This window comes from Sycon ciliatum, chromosome 3, assembly GCF_964019385.1.
Source record: "Sycon ciliatum chromosome 3, ocSycCili1.1, whole genome shotgun sequence".
NCBI classification, from domain to species: Eukaryota; Metazoa; Porifera; class Calcarea; order Leucosolenida; family Sycettidae; genus Sycon; species Sycon ciliatum.
In genome coordinates, this window is record NC_088645.1 from 40,436,988 (window position 1) to 40,449,189 (window position 12,202).

The window sequence follows — 12,202 nt, forward strand, 5'->3', positions numbered from 1 at the left end:
TCTCTAAGATAGAATAGAGAAGGAGTAGTAGACCACAAGTTCGTGCACATTTTGCTGGATCTCGAGGCGGCTTGCATACGGAACCGCGCCAAAATGGAAGTTACGACATGTATTTTTCAGCGCATATCAGGCGCGTACTGGCGTACATGCCAGTCACATTGGCCGACAGGGTCAAAGGTTAGTACTCAAAGGCGCCTCAAACCATTAAAAATCACTTTTTGCGTGAAGCTCGGTTGGATGCCGAGTTTGACGCATTCGTAGGAACGCCACTGCCCTCTATGGATCACGCCCTGAAATACGACTCGAATTGCTGCTTTCTGTGAAAGCTTGAACATGCGTTTGGGCATGCATGAACCGCAAGCGGACCCCGTACACGCGCCAGTTGTGAACACAGCTTTTGGATGGATCTTCCCTTGAAACTAGAACCCCTGATTGTATTAGCTTGAGCTCAAACTTACTTGAAACTGGTAAGTGGCTGGGCTACACTTCGCAACGAGTCCAGAGCATTGCATGTGACGTTTCGCTCGGTTAGCGGAATCCAAACGAATTCAGTGTTCCGCCCAGATCGGCTTACGAAACTGAGAGGGTAAATGGGGCATGGTGAGGTCTTCCATATAGGCGGCACACCCGTCGTCAAGGTACATGATGCTAGAATGATGGTAGCCAGGAGTGGGACTGCACCGTACACACACAAGAAGAGGATTTCCAGGTTAGTGCAAATAGACGTGCACACACGTGTACGCACGCACGTACACAAACATGTACATCCTGTGAATGGGCACACGCACGCATGCACACACGCACACACGCGCGCACGCACACATACACACACACACACACACACACACACACACACACACACACACACACACACACACACACACACACACACACATAGAGGCTCATGCACAGAAAGAGTTCACAAGGCTTGCCTCTGAACCTTGCACTAACACGATGGGCACGTTCAATTACCCACAGTCATTTCGATCAATTCTAGAATTAGTAATGGTGGATGCACCATTCGATTACACAACTTCCGTCGTCAGAATCGACAGAATCCAATTCCATCAATTCCGTCAATTTTGAAGACAGGGCGGAATTGCGAATTCTCTCGCCAGAATCAACGCACTTGGCGCACACGCCATAGATCGTGGAAATCCATCAATAATTGCAAACAAGACGAAAGATTTTGCTCGGCGACGTGCATGCAGGGTCTGAAATGAAAGCAAGTGGGCTGAACGCTTAGGCGGCAGGGGGAAACTAGACCAGCAATGACAGGGTTAATATTCTAAAGCTAGCACGGATCATGATCACATGAAGACGGCGTTCAAGTCCTAAAATATTGTTCCATTGTTATGAGCATGGTATGAGCATGCTTACTTTACTTTCATTGATATTAACGTCACGCTTGTTGCAACCTTGTATCATTGTGTTTAGTATTCTCGCTGCTCCCTACACGTACACGTTGTACTATTCTGCTGATATCGCCTACCTTTGGATACGGATGATTGCGCTATCGTCTACCACTGCACACTCGTAAATTGTCTCACCGCTACGCAGGCTAAGTTTGATTGGATTTTTAAATTCAGTGAAACCTGTCTAAGACGACCGCTCGAGGGGCGTTGATAACGTGGTCTCTGATACCAGGTGGTCTCCATATCCAGGGTCATTTGACTGGAAATAGCATCCCTTGGTCATGGTTGTAGTGGTCTTCTTGGACAGGTGGTCGCCTTATCCGAGTGGTCGCCTTGACAGGTTTTACTGTACTGCATAGTCCAGGATTGCGCATTACTAGATTCATTATAATATTCTTTTTTACAAAATATGACCGCCTCCCTCGCTGATTCTATTGCCTGCTGCCATAAAGTTCTTTTCTCCATGTCGACTACTCGCTAGCGGGAGTAGGCCGGCAATACAGCGGGATCAGAAAGACACGGATTGGCCAGAGAGGAGACTGAACACACACCAGGTACTACTACTGAGGCTCTGGTGGAAATGGGCGAGCAACCGCGGGCGGTGATAAGACTTGGAGATAGGCCGCGCGTCAACTGCAGCAAAACAACTGCCCATTCACCTGTCACCCGAAAGGCTTTTCGCAAGATGCGACGACGTCACTGCTACTCTGTCCATACGTCATCATCGGACTCTCAGCGGCACACCAGCTAAGCAAAACTGCTGCTCAACTTCTGGCCAGGCCCATCTACAGTAGCACCCTGAGAGACATGAATGATTTTTTTAGGATATTGCCTCACACGTATACCAGATGGAATTCTAAACGTTCTTTTGCCGCAGGACTGCAGAGCGTGAGACCCGAGCTGCAAGCAAAAACCTCGTTCGGCGTTCTTTCTTTGTACGCCGTAATAGAAGGGATAGTGCTCACTGCAAGAAAGTAACAGGCCCACTCTCAGCCGATGCTCACGCTCACACCAGTCATGTTCATGTTATTGCTATTATTACTGTAAGGCTACCTGCTGTAGTGTCACTACTTATCAAAGTACGAATGGTGTATCACGTACAGCTACCAAAGCAGCTCAACCAGACCCGTGCTTCCAGGTCCTTCCAAAGCACAGCTCCGATGACTCGATAGCAGGTCAGCGCTCAGAGGCATACACTAGTACCGGTATGCATATTGTTCCCAGTAGGCAGTATGCCAGTATGCCAGTGCTGTAAACGAGCTGCTCAGATGTCAACAACCTGCATTTGGACAGCAGTTGCAGCTTGACATGTGTCAAGAACCGACAGTTCTGACAGTTCTGACAGTTCTGTGACTGGACACTGCAAGTCTGGCCTGGGAGTTGAGCACCAGCCATACCAAGTGCAGCCAGAGTTGCACATAGTAGCATGACCATGGGCTTAGTACGCAGGTTCATGATGCACTGGGTACTGTGTGACCTGCATGCAGGGCTGCCCCTAGGCCTAGTGGCCATGCTAGCTAGCCAGTACCATCATGTAATGACCACCACAAGCACTGCACAATGCACTGGGCTGCACTGGTGCGCACGCTGCGCTGCACAGTGCCCTGAACGCTGCGCTGGCCTACAATGCAATTCTCACCATACACTCCCCACCGACAGGAACCACACTGTCATTGCCACGCACATACACACGCTAGGATGACTTATTGCTACAAACACTTGGCTCGTCTCATGCTGCTAGCGAATGCACGAGCTCTGCTGCGCCTTGCCTGCCGGGCATGGTGTGCAATGCACGGCATGCACAGTGACCTCACTGCACGCAATGCACCTGACTGTTTGCCATTCTCACTCGCACGTCGCCATTCATTGCTTCTCGGTCATTCACATGCACCAGCGCAAGCGGACAACGCATACTGCCGGTACGTGAACACGAGCGCATTTGCAAAAGGCAGTAAACACCATTTTTATCTTATCACACTTTCCCACCTTCACAGTAGTCACCGAGTACACATGTATCAATGGCGGTCTGAGCGAGGTCTGAGTGAGGTCTGAGCGAGGTCTGAGTGATGGCTTATAAGGAGTCGTATGCCATCTTACAGAGCAAGGACCGCTTTATAAATTGATGTATTTTTCGTGCTATATTTATGTAGGAGACTTCCGTGATAAGCATCCATTTGCTTTTGGAGAATCCTTTTATATAAATACAATACAATACAATACAATAAAGGACAAACTAATTTCTTCAATGGGCATCACTGGCTTTGTTGAAATCGGTATTCGAGCGAATAATCGCTCGCGGAAATCCATTTTGCTCCAATCCTAGCTATTTTTGCAGGTGACTCTATTCTGACTAGCGACAGCTCCTTGCAATGTTTTGCAACTCTCGTCATTGAGAATTCTACAGAAAACTGCCAATGTTTCCACGTATAGTACCGGTAACTAGCACCAGCACGACAGAGATCTGTAAGATTCTCAGGCATGTTTCAATCTTACAACCATCACCTGGCTCTACGTGTTGAACAAACACACCATCCACTCACTGCCGACACGTGCAACTATTCCTACGCTACAATACAACGCGGTTCCCTTTAGCCAGCAGAGAGACCTATCCACATGACTCGCATCATGGCAATGTTTCTACTCTGAATCAATACCCAGTTACCATCAATCCGAATATGGTATTTTATTGGCCAAGTCCCATTGAATATGTCACGAGTCACCTGATAGTTGCATTGTACAAGAAACTGTGAGTTGCGATATACTCTCAGGTATGCTTCTTTGCGCCTTTTTGAGTGCTGTGCTACACTATGCAACTCCAAACAGGAATAAGAGAGGGAGAGAAACAGAAAGAGGGAGAGAGGTGGAGAGAGAGAGGGAGAGAGAGAGAGAGAGAGAGTGAGAGAGAGAGAGAGAGTGAGAGAGAGAGTTCATGTTGCAGGCAAAACCTCCACCCGATAAGAAAGGACACATGAGGAGGTCTGCATCCCAGTACAACCACACCGGCTCATTTTAAAAGTGTACTTACGGTTCATTCGGCCTGCCATTCCACGCGAACACTATCCAGAGAACAGGAAACGCACACTGAAAGAGATCCGACCTGTGCACGGGACAAATGAAACATGAAACTCGGATTGCGGAGTAGAAACAAATGCTGAGCGCATCGAGGAGCAGGACATGCACATACATGTAACTGCGACGGTGCGGATCCTGCTGCTGCAGCTTCTGATGATGCTGGTGTTGTTGCTATTGTTATTCCTACCGACTGAATTGTTTCTACTATGCATACCAGCTGTGTGTAAGGACCAGCCGCACGGTAAGCACTGTACTTGCACCAACGATGAATAACTGGTACATGCACGCAAGCACGTCCATGCAACAATGGACTAGAAGCATGTGAGTATAATTATACATATACTCATGTGCATATGTGTATGCACAAAACCATCAGTGAACAAACTGTCAAAAAACCCCAAAGTACTCGACTGCGGTTAGTGGTACGAGTGCATGTCTTCGGGCACTGTATAGTGCATGCACGCATGCACAGTCAACGCGCCTGCCAACCTGTACAATTCAGTGACAGCGCTGAAGAAGAAAAAACTGGGGGGAATTCCCTAGCTGGTGATCACAGTGCACGCATTGCGGAATTCGGATTCGAGCATGATGTGCACTTGTTTTCGTACATGGCACTTGTCTTGTTGAATGACGTACTTGTAAATGCTTTTACATCAGTATCGGTGCAGACTTCTTGGCTACAGAGGCATACAGCGAGCATCCACAGAGTTGCATGCTTGAGCCATGCTGCTGTCGCATTCCGTGCGTGCCGACGGAGTCAAACACGTGACAGCCATACGTGGTAGCAATATTCGGTTCATACTACATGCAAGCAAGAATACTTTGCTAAGGCAAACACCTCGAGTATGACCTGTTTTGGGCAAAGGTGCTGGAGTACAAATTCCCTCGGTTTCAGCATACACTGAAAACTATGTCCAACGTCAGGTTGCCGCGGCAACCACATTCAAATGCTCTGCATGCAAAGTAAAGTGGATGCCTCCTACCGGTGCTGCTCCCGCCACTAGCGAAACTCCTGTCTATGCACTGCAACAGCATTCCAAGCTTTGTGAACAACGTAAAGCATGCCTGGCATCACACGGGACCCGCCATTAGCTACATTCCTCTCTTTCTTTTCTGCAAGGACTCTAACGTGTTCTGGAAGTACCGACCCCAAACAATGCCAGGCACGAACTGAACAAATACCGATGGCTGGACAAGTACTTCACTTTGCAGTGCAGAAGTGACAGGATGCAACCTCCCCGCATATTTCCAGAAAATGAGGAGAGCACTGTAGTCTGCTCTGGCAACACACACACACACAAACACACACACACACACACACACACAGCAGCAGCATTGCTGCGGACCAAAATACGACCAGGCGGTTGAGACAAGGCGTCTGCTCTGGCACCACACAGCCGCATTCCTGAGGATTGGCATACGACCAGGATGAGACTAGAGAACGTTTGGGTTTTTTTAGTGGAACATTCAGATCCATAACGTAGATGGAGAAGTACAAATGTACCGGTAGAGCACAACACATGAACTGCATGTAGTAGTAATTTTAGTACGTCTTCTCTGTTTGGGTTTAGCTTATAATGTTCATTTTTAAAAATTCTCCATCTTTTATAGAAGCCAGGACAAGAGTCAGGTGGGAAGTCATTGATCATTCTGTTCATTTGATGAATTCCTGGATGCTGTGCCTGAAAATACTCGCCCTCTGCCTGAACGCATGGCTGGACCTGAGTGCAGTGATAGCCGAGGCTGGATCAAGTTCTGACAATTGCATTGTGCCCTTGCTGACAGATCAAAAATCAGTCTAGACAGCAGAGTTATCTGCCCAAATGCGGGACGCTCGTAGGCCAATCCATACTGTATGTAACGCCGGAGCTCAAGTAGGCAGTCTCAGAAAATATTGTGTCATTATACTCTTACTATTCTTGTATCCTTCGTGTGTTTTTTCTCACTCCAAGTGTGTATAAATCCCATTGTAGTTTCATCATTCTCTTTAGTCACGAATTCCATTGAAAATTGCGACAAGAAAACGTTCTGGAATACTTTATTCGTCGCTTTGGTTGTGATATGAGTGCACATATTAGCTTTATTCATTGCATCATGATACTCCTGTTGCTATTTAGTGTTCGATATGGGGCTGCGGAACGTGCCGGCGATTTCTAATTGAGACGTTTCGGGTTGAATTCCCGACGATTATGGCCACACACATCCGTTTTTTCCCTTTCTCATTCTCCATCCGGGTCTCTCGTCCATTTTCTCGGGTAGATACCAACAGCGAGTAGACGCCAGAGTGTGTGCTGTGATGCGTGCGAGGGGTGAAAGAAATTTACATGAAAAACAAAAAAAAGAGAAAAGGAATTAAAACCCAAAGTAGTAAAACACTGGCTAGAAACCACTTTGAAAGGCTGTGCATTGTATACCAGGCTACACAAAGGCGGCGGTGAATCCAGCATTGCAGGCTGTTGAGTCCGGGTGCAAATCCAGCACCAATTGCAATGCCTTCTGCAGTTGCATCGCCAACTTGCTTTTGTAGATCACCGCGTCCAGGAATGGGCATCTCCGCATTCCAAGGTCAAAGTACTCTCGCTAACGTTCACTATCTCGGCGCAAGTAACAGTGTGATGCGTACACAGTGCAGGGCACTTGCGTCAAACAAGACATGTTCCTGGCATGCAACGACAGACGCACGACAGACAGATGACATTTGCGTCATAGAGAAACGAAGTGCGTCAAAGAAGGAGCTGCACAACCTGAAGGATTCATGCTTTCTAGTTTCTTCGCAAGCCTTCCACATCCTTCCACATCCTTCCACATCGGTTGCACTTAGTATTGTATACTGGAACAGCACCCACGGGTATTATCAATTGTAGCTTGTGTAGGCTTTTCAGCACGTATTTTCTACTTCTGGAAAAACGCCATCATGATAGACCAGAGTTTGCATAAACCACCACACCACAACTGCAGTGTCCAGCCGACCTCGCCACGCTAGACACGTTGGCTGGAGAGCACAGTTGTTGTGTGGTGGTCGATGAAAATCTGTGCAGGGCCGAATGCTGCTGCGTTCCCCTGTGTTTAATATGATAGACCGGGTGAGAACAAAACGAAGCGCACACCCAATACCCCAGCGACAACACAAACGGACTCTCAGTCCAGACCACAGATGGCCGCTGTTGTGTTGTGCAGACCACACCGCCCTGAACACTACAGCAAACCGCCGCCAGCACCATTGCTGGTCTAGGCACCATTGCGGCCGCGCAATACTATGATCATCCCCGGGAGCCATGGCAGAGCACGACTGACTGACAAGGCCCACTAGTAGATACTCCTCAACTGCTGGCGATCACATGCTGAGAGAAGACTTTGGGTAGGGGCAACACACTATACTTCCCCTACACATTGCGTGTGTACGCATGCACGCACGCACAGCCCAGTTCTCTGATATCCGACCACACAGGCACACAATGGGGGAAAAGAACAACTCGCAACTGCAATACCCGCGGGTGCAGAACCCATACCAGCCCAGCCAGGGAGTATACCCAGTAAAAGAACACCATGTTCCACTCGACAGTAACCTTACAGTAACTACAACGGAAAACACTTGAATTCGAAACACAATACAACAGATTCCCAGCTGCACTGTATCAGATCAATCACAAATGGAGGCGTCGCTCAGGGTCTGAGTTCAACAACTGGAGGTGTTTTTAGTCGGAAAGAACACGTTGCAGTGATATTACAGATTTCAGAAGCAACGCAATGGCGTTGCCTTGCCACGACCAGGGTGCTCAACTTACCCACCTTGCAGCCTTCTCCACAAGTTTGCTACGGCGGCTTCTCTTCGTGTGCTAAAGCACTTCAGCAAGCCAATGGCGATGTTGCTTTGTACAGTACTGCTACTGTACAGCTAGTAGGGAGAGTGAGAGCAGCTCACTTCAATCACCTCAACCAGCAGGGTATTTAGCAGAGCAGATGCGAGTATGTGCACCGGCGATGAAACCCTGCCCTCCAAATGAAACAACTTATTTTATCTCTTCGATGAGGCTGCAGCACACTTGATTTCTGTTTCGATGTGGCCTGGGCCCAACCAGTGGATAGTGCTTGATTTCGATGTGGCCTTTGGCCCGAGCAGCAGATAGCACTCTCGGTATTAGAGCTAGGAAAGCCTAGGATCACTCCAGATGACGTAATGGTAGAAGCCATACGTATGCATGCTGAGTAATCACCATTCATGCAGCCCAGACACTGTACCACTTCAGACAAGGTCCCTAAAGACAAGTCCATGAATTGTGACAAGCTGCTTGAGTAATGCCACTGCCCGCTGTATTATTATTTCCTTTACTGGCCTAACTGGCTTTTACAATGTAATACTTTACTACCCACTCTACTCAGTGTCATTACCTTCATTGGTCTTTTATAATTTATTCTCCTTTTTAGTCGATATCATGTAATTAGGCAAATTTGCCTGTTTGTTCTTTGACTCTAAATAAACAAACAAACAAAAACAAAACTGCTGGCAGGTGCACTGGCAGGTCCACGAGGCACGCACCATGCTATTAGAGAGGTTTCGAACAGCAAACATTCTCGCGAATTTTCGTTGGACGTCACGAAAAGCCAAACTTCGTTTAATGTTCGCAGCTTTGAACGCGAAAGTGCAAGGAAATGAGAAACAAACTTTTGCAGTAATTTTCGCTCTTTGTGGACCGTTGGTGCACGGTGAGCCACCCTCAATCCTCATGTTTGTGCTTGATCTCTACTCTTCGCTTGGTCCGCAAGTGCTAGCTTTCCCATACTTGTGGCAGCACGTATTGCTTCCTCTCCGGAACCATCTCCAATCTCCTGCCTGCTCGTCTCCTCACTGCTCAGAGTCGGTTACATCCATGATGCCTTTTTATAATTTCAGGTGTTGATGCGCCAGATTACGGCACACGCCAACCCGTTTGTCTGTGGGTCTCCGGCCATGGACAACATAGTCAAAGAGCTCTCGTCTCAGGCCGTGACTCAGGGTGCCGCCACTCGCAACAAACAAATAATCGGATGAAGACCACTTCTCAAACAAGCGCGAGTGCATGTGAATTTTTCTTGGAGCGAAAAACATGCAAAACACAAATTTCGCGCGAACGTAAGCAATAGTTTTTGCAACCCGGAACGCGAAAATCATTGCGAACGTTTGCTCTGCTAAACTTCTCTAATAACCTGTGGCGAACGTGCTGCATTACAGCCGAGCGGGATCCAAGAGAACGCTGACTTTTGGATCCACTCAGATCCAGTTTTTCTGTATGGATCCAAGCAAGTTTGGGTGGAGTTCCTTAGCAGCAGGAAAACACATCGGACGGGACTTACATAGCTGAGTCTTCCTAGCCTGGGACCCACCAACACTTATACTGTGCATTGAAACCTGCCTAAGGCGACTGCTCAGAGGACCTTCAAAACGTGGTTCCCGTGTACAGTTGGTCTCCTTAGCCAGGGTCCTTTGACTGGGAATAACACCACTTGGTCCTAGTTCTAGTGGTCCTCTAAGACAGGTGGTTGCCTTCTCAGAGTGGTCGCCTTGACAGGTTCTACTTACTGTGCAGTAAAATCTGTCAAGGCAACCACGCGGGTAAGGCGACCACCTGTCCAAGAAGACCACTACAACCAGGACCAAGGGATGCTATTTCCAGTCAAAGGACCCCGAATAAGGAGACCACCTGGTAACAGAGACAACACGTTGAAGGTCCTCTGAGCAGTCGCCTCTCACAGGTTTCACTGTATATACAAACCAGACTGTGTGTTACAAGCTTAGTTTCCGGATTATGGATGCCCACACGGTACGGGGGTAGAAGGGCATAGTAACAAGTCTCAGTTATATTTTCTCAGATTTCCGTCAAGCAAAGCACTAGTGATGAAGTCATAGTTCTCGTCAGCGAAATTTGGTCTCATGATTAATAAAGCAGCGTCGTGCGTGAGTGAGCAGAGTGCTGTTGTGTGCGAAGCTAGGGCTGCGTAACCCTCGGCACTATTCTATTCATGAAGTCGGGCTTCTCGGACCAGGGCCGTGCAGTTTGCAGAGTCTGAGAAAGACGCGCACTACCCAGAGCCAACTGACTGAGTGCGGTAGTTCATGTCATGAACAGCAAAACCTGTCAGGACGACCACTCGGATAAGGAGACCACCTGTCCTCGAAGACCACCACAAACAGGATCAAGGGATGCTATTGCCAGTCAAATGACCCTGGATAAGGCGACCACCTGGCATCAGAGACCACATTTTTGAAGATCCTTTGAGCGGTCGTCTTAGACAGGCTTCGCTGTATTCGTAGCAGCACAACGCGTACTCAATGGAAGCCGACACTCTGGAATGCAGAGATAAAATCTGCATGACCCATGTCTGCGCTGGGCCTGACGCGCTGGGCCTGACAGCGACAGAGACGGGCGGGTCCAGGGTAGACAGGTCGATACGTCAGTCGACACGTCAGTCGACATCACCAAGCTGTGCATGTGCAGCAGAACGCTAGAAAGGCCAGGCCGGGGCCTTCATTGTAGCTTTCTTTGCCATGCTGATCTGACTGGAATACTCCCTTTCTCATTCCTCATTCATTCACACTGCATACATAGTATGTAGACATCATAGCAGACTCAGCGGAGGACGTTCCACTGAGCCTGCTATGTACTAAGCTCTGTCTCTGACATTGAGCGCTCTCTGCAGCTCGGGGATCAATGGATTTATGTAGACATCATATAATACAGTGCTGTTGCTCAATAAAATCTGATGGTGTGAGTCAAGCACGCGCCGTGCGCTGTGCAGCCCCGGGCCTGCAAGTGCAGGACTGGTGGTCACTGGTGCAGGACTCCGACTTGACCTACTTGCTAGGATGTCATTGAGCAGCACAGCACTGCACTATCTACTACTAACATTGTGTCGAGGCACATTTGGCTGGTGGCCAATGTATGCACAGTTAAAACTTGAAACTTTCAAGAAACATACCGTATTTCCCTAATTATAAGTCGCACCCCTATTTTCAGGTTTCAGCAATATTGATTTGATATATATTGACTTTAGTAGCAAGTCGCACTCGTTTGTAAGTTGCATCTCCATGTTCAGGTCCATGTCATATTGGGTACTCTCATATTTGTGCAATTGTTAATTTTGCTCCTGAATTGTCTTCCCTGTTGCTTTGCTACCGTCCTCCTCCTTCCCCCACCCTTTTTCTTGTTTAACCCCATTATCACATTCGCTTCCATGTAATTGGGCTTGTAGCCCGTGTGTACTTGCGAATTCAAATAAAAAAATATACTTTATTAATGCGATTAATAGTATAAGTGAAGCGGACATTACAAAATGATGAATGAGAATACATGTATCTAAAATGGTTGTTCCTAATCGATTTTCTTGAGACTATCATCATATACACATATCGTTTCAATACATTCACTTCAGTAGTGTATCATGCTCTATTGTAAGTCGCACCCTCCCCCCCCCCCCTTTGTTGGCCATGAAGTTCGCTGTAAAAAGGTGCGACTTATATTCGGGGAAATACGGTACCGCTCGCTGGCTGTGAGTGCAGGCAAACGTAACGGCCAAGACTACTGCTGAGCCATTACAGCCAAGACTACTGCTGAGCCGTTACAGCCAAGACTACTGCTGAGCCGTTTCAGCCAAGACTACTGCTGAGCCGTTACAGCCAAGACTACTGCTGACCCGTTACAGCCAAGACTACTGCTGAGCCGTTACAGCCAAGACTCCTG

At 48.0% G+C, this 12,202-nt stretch overlaps 1 protein-coding gene across 5 annotated transcripts in view; it reads right to left on the reverse strand.

The window, feature by feature from the left end:
- The window catches only part of LOC135812205 (uncharacterized), a 28,560-nt gene that overhangs the window by 8,364 nt on the left and 7,994 nt on the right, over window positions 1-12,202 (reverse strand). The window contains exons 1-3 of one of the 5 annotated variants that reach the window (XM_065325539.1): window positions 8,273-8,563; window positions 4,441-4,512; window positions 459-675 (exon numbers count right to left, since the gene is read on the reverse strand). In XM_065325539.1, coding sequence (XP_065181611.1) covers window positions 459-675; window positions 4,441-4,459 — 236 coding nt within the window. In that variant the 5' untranslated portion in view covers window positions 4,460-4,512; window positions 8,273-8,563. Of the gene's footprint in view, window positions 1-458; window positions 676-4,440; window positions 4,513-4,599; window positions 4,773-8,272; window positions 8,564-12,202 lie in introns of those variants that run through there. The other 4 variants (XM_065325537.1, XM_065325534.1, XM_065325535.1 and 1 more) reach the window with 4 other exon arrangements.